Source organism: Ruditapes philippinarum, unplaced genomic scaffold, assembly GCF_026571515.1.
Source record: "Ruditapes philippinarum isolate M1 unplaced genomic scaffold, ASM2657151v2 ctg795_1_1_1_1, whole genome shotgun sequence".
NCBI classification, from domain to species: Eukaryota; Metazoa; Mollusca; class Bivalvia; order Venerida; family Veneridae; genus Ruditapes; species Ruditapes philippinarum.
In genome coordinates, this window is record NW_026857770.1 from 942375 (window position 1) to 964969 (window position 22595).

General features: G+C 33.5%; 1 protein-coding gene across 2 annotated transcripts; it reads right to left on the reverse strand.

Annotated features, from left to right (window-relative positions):
- On the reverse strand, window positions 1-22489 carry LOC132750949 (uncharacterized). 2 transcript variants are annotated; one of them, XM_060741044.1, is made up of 9 exons: window positions 22353-22489; window positions 14690-15176; window positions 12817-13357; window positions 11845-12153; window positions 11076-11289; window positions 10426-10548; window positions 8871-8946; window positions 2492-2654; window positions 1-1775 (listed from the first exon to the last, which is right to left on the reverse strand). In XM_060741044.1, the coding sequence occupies exons 2-9, from the start codon at window positions 15002-15004 to the stop codon at window positions 1711-1713; spliced, it is 1806 nt and encodes a 601-aa protein (XP_060597027.1). In that variant the 5' UTR covers window positions 15005-15176; window positions 22353-22489; the 3' UTR covers window positions 1-1710. The 2 variants fall into 2 exon arrangements, with proteins under 2 accessions (XP_060597027.1, XP_060597026.1); XM_060741043.1 differs by lacking the exon at window positions 22353-22489 and adding an exon at window positions 16213-16285.
- Between the last annotated feature and the right edge of the window lie 106 nt (window positions 22490-22595).

Sequence of the window (22595 nt, forward strand, 5' to 3'; positions counted from 1 at the left end):
ACCATCTAATAAGTTATCACAATATCGAAAACTTAACTTAAAAGCAAACATTTAGAACAAAATTTAATGTAAAACATTTTTCAGTACAACGTAACCATACAGGATGACAAATTAACAATTATATTATACATAAGCTATGAAAATATTGCACTTCATTATCTTATACAAATCGAGTATAAAATTTATGAAATTTGAGATTTAATAAGCTTAATCTGGGATATAATATCAAAGGACAAGCAACTGACGATAAGCAAATGGTTAGCTTTTTGTCCACTCAAGTGCACAGGCCAACATGCCGTCAGGTTCATCATTGTGAAAGGGTATTTTTATTGTCTGTAATTAACAGCATCAATAAGAGAAATATAACCTAACTTATGTTAGATTTTAATCTTTTTGTATCTAAAGAGCATTATGAAAATTTATCAATGTAATTATTATTTAATTATGACACCATTAATAAAGTATTCAAACATTACCCTTATTATTCCATTAAAGTGTCAATTGGACAACAAAATAAGGCAGCATTGGACAACAAAATAAGGCAGCATAACAAGTCATAGCCACTCATCCTCTTATACAAGTATTATGTCCCAGATTTTATACATATTTTCTATCCCTATTATGTCAGTTAGTATGATTAGATGGTGTAAATAAATTTATGACAAATAAATGGCACCATTTATTGGGTGAAAAAAAAAGGATTTCAAAATAATAAATGGCAAGAACACAAAATTTACCCTGAACACTTCTATGACTTATAAAAGTCTTTAAACTGGCTTAGACTGAATCACTGAGTTTGTGTGAAATAAATTCTTTAAGTATGCTGGACTTTAGATTGGTAATAACCCCAGTTTCAGTACAGCATAATTCTAACTAAATAAGCTAGTGATGAGCATTAAACATATAGTGTAACTTAAGTGGAACTTGGGATTTACTCCTATAAAAATATAATAGGAGTTAACCTGTTACTGCACTAAGGTAATGATATATACTGAAAATCTTCTATTAATGGTCACATACTATGCAAACATGAGTTTATCTCATCTATTATTCATTTTTAAACATGATAAAAGGGGCCTAAACTGCTTCAGATTAACATCCCTCTTGCCATTTTAATCACTAATATCAATTAAGCAGAAAGTGCATAGCTTAAATAAGACAATAAAATATCTAAACAATACACTGCAATGTGAATGACATCCTGACAATCGGGTCATCAAAAAAAAAAGATCTTACTTAATTTTACTATGTTCCTTTTCTCTAACTAGCTAAAATTTCATTTCCAGTAACAAATTCTTATTTCATAAATATCATGGAGAAGTCAGATATAAATAAGTGTACTGGTTTGCTGAAACCTAAACACTGCAATTAAATTACAGTAATATTTACCTATTAAACTTAGATCTAATATGGTTACTTCAACTATGAAATTTGGCAAACTTGCGTTGATTAATGTACAAAGGCTCCAAAGTTTTTTTTGTTTTTTTCATGAAAATTTGTATTGTTAATGCCCGTAAGCTTGAATAATAGGCACACAGTGTTTTGATAAATATTAAAAATTCAGAGTTTTTTCATTAATAACTGCTTAGTGTTTACACAGGTCTTCAAAGTCTTTTTCATTAAACAAAAGTTGAAGTGAGTGGAACATGTGGTCCAAGCCATCAATCCTTACATGAACTCTAACCCTACAAAGGGAACCAGCCCTTCATTTCACATGGGTCCCAGCCCTCCATGTAAACTCTGTGACTGTGAAGGTTGCAATGGAAACTCTTGACCTGAAATATAATTTTGACAGATCAAATTTGAGTGTGCATTCAAGCTTATACATGTATTTTGATATTTTTAATCAGTGAATAGAAGTCTTTTTTAAAAAACCAAGGCTCAGTGGTTCACACATCAGACCAGTAATATTCAGATTGCTAGGTGCATTGGTTCAAACCCTGTTAGGGGCAAGTCACTGTTTCTTTAAGCAAGAAACTTTTCACATATTGCGCAGTACTTGTTGGTTCCAGAAATGGATTCAAAAGTTTGTCTATAAGTTTGTAGCTTCCTACACAATTAAACTAAAATAAATTCTGTTTTAACAAAATACTATCAGTAATTGGATCGTGACATGTCACAATAAAAAATAAAATAAATTGTAAGTAAGTAAGTAAGTAAGTAAAGGCTTTATTTATCGAGGCTACACATTTGGTTTCCCAATCTTCCATGTGGGCCTCTAATAAAAACATAATTTACAATATATACAACTACAATATTACAAAAATAATTGCAACAACATTATGTTACAATGTACATTGAAATTGTCAGAACAAGAAATACATGTTAAATATTTACAGTCCATTCAAAGCATAATACATGTCAAAGAAGTACATATCAAATTAAAAGAAGTTGGAAATACTTTTAAGGTGGTGTGAGTTAGGAATTAGATTGTAACCTATCCAAATAAACAAAAGATTATAAAATCAGTTCGAAATTTTATCTATTTTACCAGTATTTTGCCAAATATTTCTTCTAGACAATGGATCACTCATCTGCATGCTGATTGGACGATGGTATGCTGACTGATCATGTGACCCCATAAGCTCCGCCCCTAAATGTGATTGTGACCAAGGCTGCTGTAATTGTTGAGGCCAGGTATTTGATCGACTATCCTGCAACAAATGAACAAAATTGTAAGTTACTGTAATGGTTATATGGCAACATTGAGCTTTACTGGTGGAGGAAGACCTCAGGTCCATCATTTCGTTAGATTGAAAGCTTACAGTTCTCAAGTAAAACAGTAAAGATCTCAACAATACCGTACAAGCTATTGTAACAAGTTTCTTATAATGTATCAGACATCTTTTTCTTGCTAAAGTTATCACTCCTGAAGTAAAATATTCTAAAAGTCACACAATTAGTTACCACTATGGCCAAAATTAATTACCTAAAGGTATTTTTTTGACAAATATGTGAATACAGTAAACTTCACTTATAGCGAACACGGTTATAGCGAACTTCCGGTTATAAGGTACAATTTATTTTGGCCCGAATTTTGCCCTTCTTTATTTAATATAAAACTAGAACTGCCACTATCATGGCGTGAATACCCCCGCATACCACTTTGTCAGAATCAACAGTGGCCATTTAGAGCTCAAGGACAACCTCCCTGCCAAATCTGAGGTTACTAAGCCAGTGCATTGCTAAGTTATGTATTCTACATGCTTCAAATGTGAAAATGTCAAAATCAATACATTGCGGACAGGACATTCTTTAGCAATTGAGAAGAAAAGCTTTTTTTTTTATCAAGGTCCCTGCGACCTTGACCTTTGACCCAGTGACCTCAAAATCAATAGGGGTCACCTTATAGTCATGATCAACATCCATGCCAAATATGAAGACTGTGGGTCAAAGGAATCTTAAGTTAATGGGGGTACAAACTTTTTGAAGTCAAAGTCCCTATGGCCTTGACCTTTGATCCAGCGACCTCAAAATCAAAAGGGGTCATCTACTAATCATGATCAACATCTATGCCAAATATGAAGACTGTGGGTCAAAGGAATCTAAAGTTATTGGGCAGACAAACTTTTTGATGTCCCTGTGACCTTGACCTTTGACCTGGTGACCTCAAAGTCAAAAGGGTTCATCTACTTATCATGACTAGCCTCCATGCCAAATATGAAGACTGTGGGTCAAAGGAATCTTAAGTTATTGGGCGGACAAGCTTTTTGAAGTCAAGGCCCCTGTGACCTTGACCTTTGACCTGGTGACCTCAAAATCAATAGGGGTCATCTACTAATCATGACTAACCTCCATGCCAAATATGACGACTGTAGATCAAAGGAATCTTAAGTTATTGGGCGGACAAGCTTTTTGAAGTCAAGGCCCCTGTGACCTTGACCTTTGACCTGGTGACCTCAAAATCAATAGGGGTCATCTACTAATCATGACTAACCTCCATGCCAAATATGACGACTGTAGGTCAAAGGAATCTTAAGTTATTGGGCGGACAAGCTTTTTGAAGTCAAGGCCCCTGTGACCTTGACCTTTGACCTAGTGACCTCAAAATCAATAGGGGTCATCTACTAATCATGACTAACCTCCATGCCAAATATGAAGACTAAGGGTCAAAGGAATCTTAAGTTATTGGGCGGACAAGAAAAAACCGACGGACAGCCGGACAAGCTGATTCCAGTATACCCCCCTTACAACTTTGTTGTGCGGGGGTATAATAAGGGTGAAAAACTACTTCTTTCTTGTGATTCAGGATATTAAATGAGTATGAGGTTAATAATGAATTTATTTAAGGAGTTAAATAAAAGTATATTATGTGAGCCTCTAGCGAGCATTATATTATTTTTTCAACAAGTCCAATAAATTCAGAAATGAACTTGCACAAATTAAATATTCTATTTATTACATACCAAAAATAAAGACTGTTTGAAGTGAAAAAGAAGCATTTTCACGCTAACATTTAGAGCGCCTTAACGCTATGTTTGTATAACGCAAATGCAACTTATCAAAATGTATGCATGGCCATGCAACAAATAAACATAACTTTCTATAATTGTTACAAAAAACAATTCCAATAATAAATATTGTTCATTTGATAAGGAAATATTCATGATTTTATAGAAATATTTGGTAAGCCGGAAAAATTTCCTGTAAGGTCATTTGTTTTGAATACCCAAAGTTAATAATCAGAGACACATGTTTTACAAAATTATCATTTTTTATTAAATTGTTGCAAAAGAAAAACCAACAATGAAAACATAACTTTCTATAATTGTTACAAAAAAAAACAATTCCAATTTTAACTAGAACTGCCACTATGATGGCGTGAATACCCCCGCATACCACTTTGTCAGAATCAACAGTGGCCATTTAGAGCTCAAGGACAACCTCCCTGCCAAATCTGAGGTTACTAAGCCAGTGCATTGCTAAGTTATGTATTCTACATGCTTCAAATGTGAAAATGTCAAAATCAATACATTGCGGACAGGACATTCTTTAGCAATTGAGAAGAAAAGCTTTTTTTGTCAAGGTCCCTGTGACCTTGACCTTTGACCCAGTGACCTCCAAATCAATAGGGGTCACCTTATAGTCATGATCAACATCCATGCCAAATATGAAGACTGTGGGTTAAAGGAATCTTAAGTTAATGGGTGGACAAACTTTTTGAAGTCAAAGTCCCTATGACCTTGACCTTTGATCCAGTGACCTCAAAATCAAAAGGGGTCATCTTCTAATCATGACTAACCTCCATTCCAAAGATGAAGACTGTGGGTCATAGGAATCTTAAGTTATTGGGCGGACAAGCTTTTTGAAGTCAAGGCCCCTGTGACCTTGACCTTTGACCTGGTGACCTCAAAATCAATAGGGGTCATCTACTAATCATGTCTAACCTCCATGCCAAATATGAAGACTGTGGGTCAAAGGAATCTTAAGTTATAGGGTGGACAAGCTTTTTGAAGTCAAGGCCCCTGTGACCTTGACCTCTGACCTGGTGACCTCAAAGTCAAAAGGGGTCATCTACTAATCATGACTAAGCTCCATGCCAAATATGAAGACTGTGGGTCAAAGGAATCTTAAGTTATTGGGCGGACAAGCTTTTTGAAGTCAAGGCCCATGTGACCTTGACCTTTGACCTGGTGACCTCAAAGTCAATAGGGGTCATCTACTTATCATGACTAGCTTCCATGCCAAATATGAAGACTGTGGGTCAAAGGAATCTTAAGTTATTGGTCGGACAAGCTTTTTTGAAGTCAAGGCCCCTGTGACCTTGACCTTTGACCTGGTGACCTCAAAGTCAATAGGGGTCATCTTCTAATCATGACTAACCTCAATGCCAAATATGAAGACTATGGGTCAAAGGAATCTTAAGTTATTGGGCGGACAAGCTTTTTGAAGTCAAGGCCCCTGTGACCTTGACCTTTGACCTGGTGACCTCAAAATCAAAAGGGGTCATCTACTAATCATGACTAACCTCCATTCCAAATATGAAGACTGTGGGTCAAAGGAATCTTAAGTTATTGGGCGGACAAGCTTTTTGAAGTCAAGGCCCCTGTGACCTTGACCTTTGACCTGGTGACCTCAAAATCAATAGGGGTCATCTACTAATCATGACTAACCTCCATGCCAAATATGACGACTGTAGGTCAAAGGAATCTTAAGTTATTGGGCGGACAAGCTTTTTGAAGTCAAGGCCCCTGTGACCTTGACCTTTGACCTAGTGACCTCAAAATCAATAGGGGTCATCTACTAATCATGACTAACCTCCATGCCAAATATGAAGACTATGGGTCAAAGGAATCTTAAGTTATTGGGCGGACAAGAAACAAGAGCTGTCACAGGAGACAGCGAAGCTCGACTAATAAAATACTTGACGCAGTAAGGAGGACAAAATTATGAAAGGAAAATCAATTATGTATAATTATGTATTAAGTTATAGTAAAAAAATAACATTTGTTAACATAAATTTCAAGATCAAGGGGAATAATTCTAGAAATAGTCATGCTAGAGACCTTTTCACACAACATTTGTGTAATGATAAGAAATATATATTTGAAGTTTGAAGTAGATACCTTAAAAGTAAAGAAGTTATTATATTTCTTAAAGAAAATCCTAAGTTCAAAGAGAGATAAATCTGTTAATATTGCTTTAAGAGTTATGAACATTGTCACATAAAATGTAATTGATGATAAGGAATAAGTATTTGAAGTTTGAGGTAGATACCTTTAAAAATAAAAAAGTTATAATAAAAAATAACATTTTTCTAGTAAAAAAATCTAAGTTTATGGGGAGATAATTCTTGCAATATTGGTGCTAGAGTTATGAACCTTGTCACATAAGATGGGGATGATGATAACGTAAATATATTTGAAGTATGAAGTTGATCCCTTTAGAAATAAATAAGAAACAGTAAAAAATAATATTTTTTATGGAAAATTCTAAGTTCAAAGGGAGATAAATCTCAAAATATTGGTGCTAGAGTTATGAACCTTGTCACATAAGATGGGGATGATGATAACGTAAATATATTTGAAGTATGAGGTTGATCCCTTAAGAAATAAAGAAGAAACAGTAAGAAATAGCATTTTTTGAGGAAAATTCTAAGTTCAAGGGGAGATAAATCTGAAATATTGGTGCTAGAGTTATAAACCTTGTCACATAAGATGGGGATGATGATAAGGTACATATATTTGAAGTATGAGGTTGATCCCTTAAGAAATAAAGAAGTAACAGTAAAAAATAATATATTTTAAGGAACATTCTAAGTTCAAGGGGGGATAAATCTGTAAATATTGGTATTATAATGATGAACCTTGTCACATAAGATATGGTTGATGATAAGGAACATATATTTGAAGTTTGAAGTTGATACCTTAAGAAATGACAAAGTTATAGTGAAAAATATTTTACTGCACCAAAACTTTAATCTAAAATCTGGACGCGGACGCCGACGCCGGGGCGAGTAGGACAGCTCTCCATATACTTTGTATAGTCGAGCTAAAAACCGACGGACGGCCGGACAGCCGGACGGACGGACGGACAAGCTGATTCCAGTATACCCCCCTTACAACTTTGTTGTGCGGGGGTATAAATATACGGTTATAGCAAACACGGTTATAAGGAATTTTCGCTTATAAGGAACTCATTTCTTAGTCCCAATTTAGTTAAATGTACAGAAAATTACACTTTTATAAAGAACTCCAAAATATCGGCTATCCGTAAATAGATCCCGCATTTTCAACTTTCGTTTTCACTGGCACTCGTCCGAATGTACAGTTTATTGTTGTATGTACTTCAAGACATCTATTAAAATGAATTTGTACAGCAGTACGTAATAGCATAATCCATTGAAAAACTACAAAGTACGCTTGATTTAAATGAAAAGAAATCTATATCTTTCACTAATAAAAGTCACCCTTAAAATATAATAGAAGATATTCAATATAAAAGGAAAGAAAAATCGAAAATCATGGTTATACTTAATCAGGGAAAGAAAACAAAAAAATTACTGAGTTTAGAAACAAAATTTGATATTTCATGAGAAATTGAGAAAGGGAGTAAAATTAAAAATAAAATAGCAAAGGATTTTCAAATTCCAAAAAATACGCTCTCGGGTATTGTGTCTAAAATAGAAAAAAACAACTTATTTTTCTTAATCAAATGCTCTTCAAAATGGCGGACGTTAGTAAACAAACAGTTCGTTATATGTAAATCTGTTCGCTATAAAAACTCCTGATACAAGGAACTAATTCGCTATATGCTTACAAGGAACTACGGATATAAGGAACAGATTTTGAATGTCCCAATGTGTTCGTATAAGCGAAGTTTACTGTATATCTAACTTCTGTCACATAGTTAGTTTGTTTCAAACTGAAGCATAAATTTATCACAGTTGCGGAAATTTAATCTATAATTAATCATTTTTTTTAAGTCGTGCATATATTATACATGTATAATAATGCACTTACTGACCTCTTTGTTTAATTAATAGGGAAATAATATGAAGCGTGTTCGAAAGATGTGCTGACTAATCTTAGTAGATTCAGTTACCGTGAGCAGACTCAGATTTAAACAAATATGAGCCGCGTCACGACAAAACCAACATAATGGGTTTGCGACCAGCAATGATCCAGACCTGAGATCCATGCTGTTCGCTGTCAGTTTCTCCACTTGTTATAGAGTTGGTAAGCGAACAGCATGGATCCTGATCAGACTGCGCGGATGCGCAGGCTTGTCTTGATCCATGCTGGTCGCAAACCCATTTTGTTGGTTTTGTCATGACGCGGCTCAATTATCATAATTTCCGTCTTGTTTTTCCTACATTGTACTTTATTGCCTTTTTTCCTAAAGATGGGAATAAAGGAAGACATTATTACCAAGAGATCTTCTAGACTATGATGCTTCACTTCTCCTGTTTTATCATCTCTCATATAATCCTCAAACAAGTCTCTCCTGAAATAGATGACAATATATGTTACCCTATTTTTCCTATTATAAGACAGGTTTTAGGACCCTGTGTCTTATAAATGATCTGCTTTATAGATGAGTAAATACATAGAGGATATTTGTTAAGTTCAGTGTAAGATCGGAATATATTTCACCGAGTGAGCACCAAAAGGTATATTTCACGAGTGGCGCAGCCACGAGTGAAATATGAACTTTTGGTGTTCACAAGGTGAAATATATTTTGATCTTACACTAAACTAAACAAATTTTCTTTTTATTATATGCAAAGAAACGTTTTAAAAAGACATTAAACCTAGTACTGAATGAAAAGCGCGCCAAATAATAATACAACGTGACGTCATTTACGACGTCACGTCATTAAAATGGTACCCAGTACTGTGCACGCTGGTATTTCACTGAATCTACGTAAGGGGCTTAAATTCAAAACAGTGAAATTATCAAAGTGGTAATTTCACTGTTTCAAACAGTGAAATTACCAGTTTTATATCACTGATATATTTCTATAAACCACCGAAAAGCATGTAATAAAGTACTTTATTTTTCAAGCCTTCTAAATACCTACAATAGATTTGCCCTGCTTTGAATTAAGAGCAGTCCACTGTTAGTTTGAGCTGTAAAAAAGCAGATGTGTAGAATGTAGCCACCCCCCCCCCCTATATAGTTCTACTTCACATTTTACCTACATGTACAAAAGACTTTTAAGTCTCTTAATAATCCTGAGTATGTGCTATGCAATGGATCTATAAGCAAGAGATCTAGCTAAACCATTTATAAAATTTCTATAGTTATTACCTGGCCATATACTGGCTGAATTTACAACTTCCAACATACTAGGTGGCTGATAATACTTCTAGAACATTACTTCAGTGAAACCTTTTCAAAGCAGCCCTATATAGAACAATAAGCTATAACCTCTTGAAACAGAAACCATTCTTCCCAGTGTAGTGCTTATTGATGCAAATTTATATTTAACATCTCTAGAGCAACATCTCAGGGGTGTCTTTGGAAGAGTGTTGCCCTGCAGAGGTGTCTTCAAAAGAGTGTTCTCCTGCAGGGTTGTCTTTGGAAGAGTGTTGCCCTGCAGGGTTGTCTTTGGAAGTGTTGCCCTGCAGGGGTGACTTTTGAAGAGTGTTTTTCTGCAGAGGTGTCTTCCAGAGTCTTACCCTGCAGGGTTGTCTTCATAAGACTGTTGCTCTGCAGTGGTCTTTGGAAGTGTTGCCCTGCAGGGGTGTCTTTGAAAGAGTGTTGCCCTGCAAGGGTGTCTTTGGAAGTGTTGCCCTGCAAGTGTGTCTTTGGGAGTGTTGCCTAACAAGGGTGTCTTTGGGAGTGTTGCCTTGCAAGGGTGTCTTTGAAAGAGTGTTGCCCTGCAAGGGTGTCTTTGGAAGAGTCTTGCCCTGCAGAGGTTGTATTGTACATTTGTTTTTTTCAAAGAAGATTAAGAAAAGGTGATAAAATGTTGATTACCTAGGTTCTGTGTACTGTAACCTCGACATTGTATGAAACTGTTCTCCACATGATGAGTCATCACTGAGATCATCCGAATCTTGACCTCCTGACCAGCTACTGTTTATTGTGTCCATCACTGACCTACATGTAAATATCAATTTTGTATCGGACTGGGCAAAAGTATTTGGTACTACACCTAAATTCCGGTTTTCACTAATGAGGTGAATTTCTTTTTTCTTCTTTTTCTTTTAAAAGCCATTCCCTAATTGGTTACGATTTAAGCATAACATTCCCAATCAATGTCAACTTGCATTTTCAAGCATTCTTATTTGAGGAAAGACCTTTGAACACTATTTAGATATAAGCTGTCATCTAAGCAAAAATACAAACCATCAATAAGGAAGTTGGATAACTTTCTCAAGGTGGCTTTTAGTATTTGAACCCAAGACAGCTCTTACTTTAACCACCCGGCTATGACGGCCTACAGGTGTTTAACCTTACCTTGTATCTTCTTTGGACAAATGGTGTACATGCTGAAAATATTTTTATCAGATACATGTTTAAAATACTTGTAATCCAACTGAGGAACAGTAAATAACTTTTGTTGACTATATAATAATTATTAAGTTTCAGATCAATTTAAGTTTATTAATTTTACTAATTCTCACCCTGATCCAGCCAAGTTATTCACTGGCCATGTTCTGTTTAGCTTAGGATCTGGAAATCCCATACCATATGCTGTCTGAAAGTGACCCGCACCTCCAGGTGGCAGTGTGGTTGGACGATATCCAGGACAATAATTCTGTTGTTGTTGCTGCTGCTGTGCTATTGGGGTACTTGCAAAATCATATGTTATCTGAGGTGGTGCACCCAGCTGTCCACCTAGGACGAAATAAAATAAAATTATAAGAAAAGAAATAGAATACAGTACAGCCCTATTCTGATAAGTTGTATTCTTAACTTGATTATGTGAAATTAAAGAATTATTATTCCATCCACCAGGTTATGATGACGTCACATGCATATAAATGACATCATGGCTTAGAAATTTAAGCAATACAGTGTTAAAAAAAAACAGATCCAGATACTTGTGTTTCATCTGTTTTCATCAAAAAAGTATATAATAAAATATCATACTACATGTTTTAAAATTGTTGTTTATAAGATTAGGTACTGTAAATAATATATGCAATAACAGACAATGTTCAGGTAGACCACCCTCCTGCAGACGATTGCTAAACAATAATAAAGAAACATTACCTGGTTACCTGGTTAAATTTTATCAAATTGTTATTCTACTAGTTTTGATGAAATAATCACTGTTTACCAGATCAAATTCAATGTGCATTGTTTTAACTAAAAATTTCAAACTCTTAGTAGATTACTTTTTTACAGACTTTATATGTTTTTATTTTACAGAAATACATGTAATCTTACCAGGTAGACTTGCCCGGTGCTGATGTGGCCATGTATTATGTCCAGTATTTATAAACCCTGAAAAATCAATAGATCCCTCAGATCTTCTTTGAGACTTGTTACGAACTTGGACAGCTTTCTCGTCCATCGAGTCTGATGTTGAGGGACTGAGAGCAGCACCAGACTGCCCTGGAGGCACTTGGAGGTTGACGTGATTACGGGTTTCTGGGATGGTCTGCATAGTTCCTCGTCCCAGTCCGACACCTGACAGGAGGTTTATAACACTGTCAAGTTCTTCTTGAGTCGCAACATGTCCATTAGCAGTCAGAACTAAAACAGTGAGGTAAAACACATCATATTTCATTATTTGCATAATGAAACACACTCAAAACTTTAAGTTACGGTAACTGACACAATGACTCTTCATATACTTAAAGGGACTAAACTGACGTTTTTTCTTTTGAGATTACGGGACTGGAAATAATATTCCAAGATCAATGTTCCATTTGATAAAGGCCTAGACCAATAACTTGTGTTCAAATTTCAGAATGTTCGCTTATTCCATTTTTTTTTCAGAATTTCTATTCTGGTTGTGAAAAATGTAACCAAAATAGACTAAGACAGCCCAAAAATAGGATTTTCAATTTATTTCTGATTACTTTCTTAAATACCACTTGCATATCTTTCTGTTTAAAGTGCTCCAGCTGATCTGTGTAAGAAATTCAAAATTTTAGTCCATTGGACATCAGTGGAGTTCCTTTAAAAATTTCATTGCAATGAAGAGCCAGAGCTATAAAAGGAATATTTCCATGTTTAATGAGGACCAATGAACGATGAAGATTACTTTTCAAATGGAACTGTTTACATGGACATAGCGAATAATACATAAAGAATAGCACTTCACTTTCATATTGGTTTATGTGGAACTGCAAACTTAATTTTTACTATTAGTGTTTACAAATATAATTGTAAGAACATTATTTCTCTACAAACCTGATTTTCCCATTGCTGATGCAGTATCTTTCAAAATTTTGCCTGAAGGACTTGGGTCCAGCCCAATGTCTACCAGAACTTCTGATTGGCTATTTTGTTTTGCAATACTCTCTGACACAGTCTCTGATTGGTTATTTTGCATCACATGACCATCTTGGATATTTTCTGATGAACCTACAATATCCTCTTCACCTTTTTTTTGGTTAATGTCAACATAAAAAGAACTTTTTCCTTCTTCTGGTGAATTTTTTCTTTCAAATAATGAAAAGAGGGAGGCTTTTAATCCATGTTTATGAGGTTTTGGGGAGCCACTGGCTGACCCAGACGGCTTTCTGCTAAGAGCTGCATGTCGGACTGGGGATGGTATGGGGGTGGAGAGGTTTTTCAGTTTTAAAGACTGGATTTGCTGCAGAAGTTCAGTGTTTTCTTGATCTTCACAAGTGATTGTCAGGTGATCAATAGCAGACGACACCAGATTTGAGCACAGCTGATGATATTCTGCTTGAAGCTTTATGAACAAAAGCAAACATCGCAACGTATTCTAGAAAATAAAAGAAAATATAAATATCAAGTTAAACATTATGCAAGACCTTGACTTTACTGTAAAATATTTCCACTATCTTACCAATGACTGAATGAGGACTTATAGATAGTTCACAATTTTTACATTGGTGGGGGTGGGGGGGGGGGTCAATATTCAATTAAATGTAATTGACAAAATATGGAAAAAAATCAATATAGACAGCTGATATACATGTACCTGAATTCTAAAATTATTTCATACATATGCAGCAAAATATTATTATACAATTTAGCAACAATATATGTAAAAAGGTTCTTTGTCAGTTTTCATGAATTATAATAGATTTTTATCTTATCTTACGTATTATACCGTTACGTTATATGATAATTACAAGTCTATTCCAGGAACAATCCCCTAAAATGGTTGCCATGGGAGGTAATAACTGCTATATATGTGAAAAGCATCTATTGATAACAAGAATTTGAAAACTTGTAAATGTCACATGATACTTTGGTATCTTTTTTTTTTTTTTAAATAAAACTCATATTAAACAGTAAGTGACTAAGTCACAGTGCATTAAATCATTAACTTTAACTTGTAAATACCAAAGTATCAAGACCTAATGTTAACAGTTTTATTTACTTTAATTTCAACTATGATATTTTCAACTACGGAAAACTAGAAAGATCAAGGCCAGCCTAATCTGATTAAAATCTGCTAAAATATAAAATCACACTGTCACTACAAAGTTACATGTAACACTACATGTAAACATAAGAAGGTCTGAACTTTAGACAGATTGAAGGCCAGCCAGAATCTTCTGCAACTGGTTAATTATTTAAAACTTAAAATTAACAGATTGAAAGTTAAGGAACAGAACTAAAGAATCTGATTATGTACATTGAACAACTTCAAATTACCATGTTACTTACTAAATTCATCACAAGAGTCAAGAATATTAAATGAATTTATTAATCAATTCATTTAAAAAGAGGATATTAATTGACTGAAGGTTTACTGAATTTATTTAATATACATGTATTCTATTAATTTTAGTTTAAAATTTTATTATGTGAGCTGCCCTGAGCATAATACTAATAGCATCTTATTCAAGTTCAATAAATTTAGTAACAAAGCTACACAAACATAATATTCTATCAATCACATATCCAATAGAACTGTTTATTGTGAAAAATAAACCACTGTTTCATAGACATGCCTATAAGGTTAGGCTAACATTTAGGGCGTCTCACTAATGACAATACTTCAAAATATATGCATGGCTGTGCTATACAATTTTTAAGGAGTCATAAAAGCAGCACAGTAATGTAATAATATATAAATAATTACCCTTCGGTTCTCAGAATAATCATCTCCTGACTTTTTCGTCTCTACTGTTTCTTGGTTCCCTGCTAACAAGCTCTCAATTTCCTGCAATCTTCCGAGAACCAGCTCGGATTCCCCACAGGCAAAAACTGGACCCAGCAGAGCAACAATCTCCTTAGTAACAATGTCATACTGGCTTCCGGCTAATGAACCACATAACTGCACTAGAGTGCTGGAACCAGCATTATCAAACTGTTTCCATGTTGATTTAAGACCATTTAATCCGTCTCCATGGTTATCTTTATTCCCACTTGACTTATTCTCAATATTTTTCTCCATTTTTGTTTTAGACTGACTCACTTAACTAAATATTTCACCATGATTCTATCTATTGTTTAATTCAATATCACGCACAGTTTTTTTTCTATTCCGCAACCACTTCCTGTTGATCAAAAATGACCATAGATTAGTCCTTCATCAAGTTTTTATATCTAACATGCTGGAAAACATCCTGGAAAGAAACAGAAATAGAACATTATCAAATTATGATCAAATAAAATGTATTGTAGCAAAACTGTTACAGGAAACAGTTGTCATGTAAGCTCTAAGTTTTACCACATTTGATAAACTTAATAAACATGACTATTCTCAGCAGTTGAAAGACCCATGCAGATGTTTTGTATATTCAAGAAGAAGGAAAAACTGCAAAATTCTATGCCAAAGTTATGTGTCTTGGAAACTGACCTACAATTATGATCCCAAAAAACATAAGTGAAGTTGTAATTAAAAACTTTACTTGGTTTATGTGAAAGCCATGCAAAATCTTAATGAACAAAGAGGAATAATTTGGCAAATTTCTCTTTAGTTCTCTAAATTTTTCTTTACAAACAAAGAGGAATAATTCAGCAAATTCCCACACAAGCTTTAGGATAGTAACCTATAATTATATATGTGCAGTCAGGGATTAATTAACTTAAAGATATGAAATAACATATAAAAAAATTCATAAAGTTTTACACAAATGCTAAAATGCTGAGTGTAAGTGGGTCAGCCCAACTTTTTTTTTCCATTTTTAAGTCAACCAAACCTAAATCACCAGTCAGTTTTCAAAATACATATTTTTAATTAAATTCATTCTTATTTTCATGAAAATTTGAAAATGTCTTAAAAATATCATTTTGTAAAGTTACCAAAAGAATGCAATTTACACATTATCAATGGCGCTTACAACCCATGTAAGTTACCAAAAATGTCAGATTATACAAAAACGGCCCTTACTGCGTTAGTAACGCAGTAAAAATAAAGTTATAAAATAATAAATGCTGAAAAATAGGTCATTAATGGCACATAACAGGTAAACTATTACGAGAATTTTGAATCTTTATACTTTTCCTGAAAACTTAATAAATTTTTCTAAGGTTTGATTTTATTGAAATATTTTTGCTCATCTGGAGGCGTGCAGCTTTAAATATGAAACAGAAGATTGTTCGTAAGTAACAAATTGTGTCAAAGATCATGATAAAATAGACAAGAAAAAAATCACTTACTCAAAGTTATGTTAATCAAAGGAAACTATTATATCCTTGATTTACAAAAAAAATGTACTTCAATACAAAATAAACAACTTCTGATATAGAATCTGATTACGTGTCTAATAAACACATATATGACTCATTTCAAGTAGATAATGTGACCATTTCAAGTACTTATACATCTTAATTGTATACTATACTCTTCTAGATTGTTTCTGTAATAATAAATATTGAACGTACTATAACTCATCTATGATGTAAATCATTCGCCGTGTGTGTATGAGACATGACAATTTTCACTTTGAAACTTTCAGCACCAAGCATGAAATATAAAGTCACAAATATTTTCTTTATTAGAAATGTTTCTTAATTAAGTAGATCTATGCTGCATGTATATCAGGCCATAATAAATTTGTCAGGCACTTGAAGATTAAGAAACAGAAACTGCTGAAAATTTAAATACTTGAATGATAGTATTACACCAAGACATGGAACCTTTAATCTATATTTTACCATACATACCATTTCAATGTATGTACATGTAATTATTGTAAAAAGTAGCTGTTACTGCAGTAGAAATTGGGTTATAAATAATGAAAATTCATTCACTGCATATAACATGTGAATTATTTCTTAGATTGTGAGTATTTTTACATTTCTTAAAATCTTACTACATTTTTCACAAGGCCATCCTTAAAAAAATGTTTGTTTGCAGTAACGCGACCGACTCACAAAATTTGCCCCTACTCAAAATTTTTTTTCATGGTCTGGATAAAAAAAAAAATTTTTTGAATCAGAAAATTATGCCTTGTGCTTTGTTTTCGTTCTTTTAAAGGTTAATAGAAGAAATAAAATGTAGGCCTTATTAAATTAGAATTCAGTTATCAATTTATTAATTGTTACCAGATTATCAAAGCATATATTGTCCAGCATTTTGAATTCCATGTTTATTTGGGAGTACAGTTCAATAAAAAAAAAAAAAAAATCGACCTACCTACCCACCTTGAAAATTCTGGGTCGGGTTACTGCAAACAAACATTTTTTTAAGGATGGCCCAATGTTGATTTTCTTGAAATATTTTGGCTGATCTGGAGGCATGCTGCTTTTACAAAAAAGACTGCAATGCTTTACATGTACATCTCCTGATAATGTATATTTTAATAACATGTATTAGTTTATAAAGCTGCATAATCTACCAGTATAATTTTATTCAGTCATCTGACAACTCTCTGAAACAGCTGCCTTCTGTTTAATGTTAATATTCAGTTTGTTATTTGATGTACAATGTCAATGTGACATTGTGTGTAGCTAGTTTTTCTTTAATATTTACATTTGTGCCAAAATCAAATAAACATTACTTGCATCTTGTATCAAATGATGAAAACTGATATACATATATTTTCTCTTTATTGGATGACACTATTAAGTTCATATTAGTACTTTCCACATTTCTGGTATAGGACCAAAGAGGCCCAGGCAAAATGACATGTTAAAATTATTAAATTTTGGTTAAGTTTATTTATTTTTGTAAGGATTTGATTCATTTGTGGATAAAGCAAAAGTTCATGTTGAATAATTTAGATATGACCTTGACTGTCAAGGTCAGATGATTAAATGTTGCTTATAATTATTTTCTTGACCCCTAAATGTGACCTTGACCTTTGGGTGGCATACCTGGGTTTTGTGTGTGACCCACCACCCTATCATGGTGAACATTTGTACCAAATTATTTTGTTATGTTTTAAAGAATGAACTATATATAGACAGGACAAATCCGGACAAACATAATACACTGAACTAAATACCAAAAGCGATCACTGCAGCCTGAAGTATTTTCACTTTTTAAGTTGCTTTTTGCACTACCGGACCTGTGTGTGTGTGTATGTGTTGTCAGATAATAATACATCAATTTGGACATGAGCTGTGACAGCTGGATCATCAAAGTTACAATTTATGCTAGCCAAGATACAATATAACTTCCTCACATGATGTGTGTGTGGAATCCAAGACATTTGCCTCCTGAACACTTGCCTCCCAGTCTAAAACTGCATCACTCAATATTTGGTCCCCACCCAACTTCTGACCCCCATACACCCTCTCTTTTAGTGGAAATCCGAAATATAGATGTTGACACTTGAAAATTTACTACTTGTATATGTAAATCAGCAGATGTATGTCAAATTATGCACTCTTCAGCTTTAAATATGATTCATTGATTTCAATAAAATTAAATTAAAATGCAACAATAAATTAATGCATTTAAATATTATTGAAATAAAGGCATAATAATTTACATGCGTAAACAAAAGCTTAAGAGTGCATTTGATATACATTTAGCAAATGACAAAACCTTAACATTTCTACTGGAAGGCAGTTATTCATTTCATTTTTAGAGTCTGAGGTTTTCACTTTTTTTGGCACTGATACTTTTGGGTTTTTTTTTGTCAGCATACAATGTAGTCCAAAATATAAGACTTATTTATATGGGCTTTTAATAGTTTTTAAGTTGGGCAAAGCTATTACTTACTATTGCCATGAAATAAAAATATCACACAGCGAAGTCTTAACAAGACTATTCTTTATAGGACCTATAAAAGTGAAGTCAATCCAAGTGCATTGATGTTTATCTTTAAAGTTTGTACTACCACATCACCACATCAATTCAAAATGTCAAACACTGTTTTATAACAAGCTTTTTGACATTCCAATTGTTATTTTTGTACACATGTACAATCAAATTTTTCTCAGCACTAATTTATCAAGAAGTTAGACTTTTTAAATAACAAGAGCTGTCTGTAGGACAGCATGCTCGACTATTCTAAGTGCTTGATAGTAAAAGAGCCTATTCTTTTTTATAAATTCATGTTATAGGCCTTAGAGAGAGTCAAATTATACAGAATTGGCTTGACTATTCGGAAGGTAATGTCACAAGGGTTTTTTATTGAGTATAATAATACTAATTACCTATGAATACATAAATTTGACAGGAAAGGTACAAAGGCTTGTTATTAAGATATTTTATCAAGTAAATCACTACTTTATTATTATGACTGCCAGGGCCAAAACACCATTTTTGGGGAAGGAGCCGCAGCCTTTTTCTTGGGGAAAATATTCGTGATTTTGGCATACTTTGGGAAAAGGGGTCTCAAATTTAACACAAATTTTTAACAAGGTCTTCAAAATAGAAAAGCAAAAAGCACTGGGAAATACAAATAAGGCAGTAAAAGACCTAAATTCAACACCATCATTTAACTTTATTCTAAATTCTATGGGAAATTTCAAAAGACTGGGGAATTTTGAGGACCAAACTGGGGAAAAAAAGAGGCTAGTTTGGTTGGGGAAGTAGCCTATATTCGGCCTCTATAAAGAAGGGTTTTTTGGCCCTGACTGCATAAAACTGTCCCAAAAAAGGCACAAACCCTTCAGTAGTTATTGAGATAACAGCTTACAAGCAAAACTTTACCATCAATTTCTAAGTTGAAAAAGGGGAGAAAAATCAGCCTAAATGCAAGATAGAATTATGGATCTTTGTCAGTGACCTACAATTATGACCCTAAATGCATATGTGAAGTTTTAAATAAATATCTTTAATAGTTATTGAGATATGTAAAACTTGCATGTAAACATTAACCAAGAAACTAAGTAGAAAAGGGGATATGAATCAGCCTTAATGCAAGATAGAGTTATGGAACTTGGTCAGTGACATACAATTATGACCCTCCAATTATGACCCTAAGTGCATGTGTAAAGTTTCAAGTAAATATCTTTGAAGACCGTTAACCTTTAACCAAAATTTCTAAGTTTCAAAAGGGCAAATAATTCTGCAAATATTGCAGACAGAGTTGTGCAATTTTGCAAACTGATGTACATTGTTACTATAATAAGTATTTTAAATTTCAATTGATTATCTCAAGCAATAATTGAGATATTTGACTTTACAAAAAACTTTAACCAAAATTTCTAAGTTAAAAAGGGACATTATTCTGTCAATATTGTAGGCAGAGTTATCCAACTTGTCAATCTGATGTACCTTGTTACTATAAATAAGTATTGTAAGTTTCAATTGAATATCTCAAGCAATAATTGAGATATTTGACTTTACAAAAAACTTTAACCAAAATTTCTAAGTTAAAAAGGGGCATAATTCTGTCAATATTGTAGGCAGAGTTATCCAACTTGTCAATCTGATGTACCTTGTTACTATAAATAAGTATTGTAAGTTTCAATTGAATATCTCGAGTAATAATTGAGATATTTGAATTTACAAAAAACTTTAACCAACGCAGACACCGACGCGGACGCCGACGCCGGGGCGACTACAATAGCTCTCATATTCTTTGAATAGTCGAGCTAAAAACAGTAAAACTAAATGTGAATAGCTGTGCAATATTTATTTTTCTATATTGCAATATATCAGTGTACAGTACTGGTAAACCATTACAGCTCTATCTATGAATGACCCCCCCCCCAATAAGAAGTGTCTCTGAAAGACTTAAGTAGGCATGAAATTATGGCATTTTTAATGATGTACGCTTAAAAATTATTTCAAATTTAACTTTTGTTCAGAAAACTAGATCATCCATCCATCCATCCATCATCCATCCATCCATCCATCCATCCATCCATTTCCATTAATGTCAAACTCCTCCTGAGATAGCTACACAATGTATTAGATAGAAGGGAATCCAGAAACCAGTCCCTAGCTCTTATTGAATAGACGGTAACCCCTTAGGTCTTATACATGCCCAGTGTATGGCACTGATACATGCGAGGATTACCTTGAATTTTTACCAGTACACTACTACACCTCTAGGTAGATGGGAAACACTGAAAGTGTCTCTGAAAAATCCCAAGGGTTTTTGCCCAGGATAGAAACCGGGACCTCAGCAGTGAGAGTCAGTGGTGTAACCAACTGCAGTGTTGCATCTAGAATTTAAAAATTATGGGTGATTGTCCCCCACTTAACTAATAATGTGGGGGATTTGGAGATGCATATACCTAACAATATGACATGTATTGACCTTTTCGAAAACCTAGCTAAACACCATTTTCCGGTACGATACCATTTTAGCTCTGGGGAATTACACCAAATGAAGTACATAACACAGTTACGAGATATGTCTATTTTTCTATCATTATTTAACCGTTTAAGGTGAAAAAATTGATGTTTTTTGAAAATTATCAATATTCGTTTAATATCTATTGCAAATTATTCAAAAAAATAAATTGTTTATAATGAAAATCAATAAAAATCAAACAGACGTAGTGGAATGTTCCATAATAAATAAGGTTATTTTCTGCGTAAACTTGTGTATTTACTTTATTTTTTGTATGGAATTATTCATACAATTATATTTAATTATTTTTTTATAAAGAAATAAGTGTTTTATTTCAGTTTAATTTAAAAAAAGGCCGAAAACATTGAGTTCACTATAACACTCCTTTTGGTGAATTCCCCAGAGCTATGTACAGAAGGTACCGGAAAACGGCGTTTAGCTAGGTTTTCGAATTCGTGAATACCAAAAAGAATTCATTTATTTTACGTTTAGGCATTTTTTTGACAGCTATCGGCAACGGAAATAGAAAAAATATTGAGGAATACTAGTAGAGTGTGCAGATCAAACCATCAATACACACGCTAGATGACCCGGTGGGCTGCTACACATGATTTAGTATGTATGTTAGTCATTACCGCGAGTGAAAACAAACAAACATTGACTTCATTATTCATTAAAATGCCTGATCTGCTAAAAAAATGTGCAAATTGCAACAGAGCTATCGCACCACCTACAAATATTCTGCTAGTATAAAAAATAATAAGTAAAATGCTTAAAAGAGAGATATTTTCTGACCATTTTCATTACGCGTTACATAGTCAGGCTTACCCAAAATCAGATATTATGTTTATATAAACTTTAAAACATTGGGTTTTTTTAATGGCGCACGTTTTAAATGTTACTGAAACTGGGCAGCAACTGTAAAAGGACATCCTACAATATATCTTTAACTTTGACCAAAATATTCAGTGTCCGAATACTGTGAATATAAAGCTGTAAAGAATACACTATGCCAACCACGTTAATAAGTACATTATATAAAATCGTAGAATTTGTACTAAAATATATCACAATTGAGTTAATGTTATAATATGCGACCTTTTATAACTACCAGTCGGAGTTATCAAATTTCATTTGTTGATTTTTTTTCCATCCTCCTATTTCCGGATTCAGACTACTTGATTTTTACATTTTAAAAACAAAAACTAAATTAATCGAACAATTACCATATTATAGGGCAATTGTTATTTTTTTTGTATTATTTGCTTTCCAAGACGTATACTGTTTGCACAAGCAAATAGTTTTTGAAAAAAAAACTTGACATGGTTAGTTTTATTCAAT

Coding starts and splice junctions, on each gene's coding strand:
- LOC132750949 (XM_060741044.1), bottom strand. CDS start 15,004: ATGGAGAAAAATATTGAGAATAAGTCAAGTGGGAATAAAGATAACCAT. Junction 12,154..12,816: donor ATCAGCAATGGGAAAATCAG/GTTTGTAGAGAA, acceptor TCACTGTTTTAG/TTCTGACTGCTAATGGACAT. Junction 2,655..8,870: donor ATAGTCTAGAAGATCTCTTG/GTAATAATGTCT, acceptor CATTTGTTGCAG/GATAGTCGATCAAATACCTG.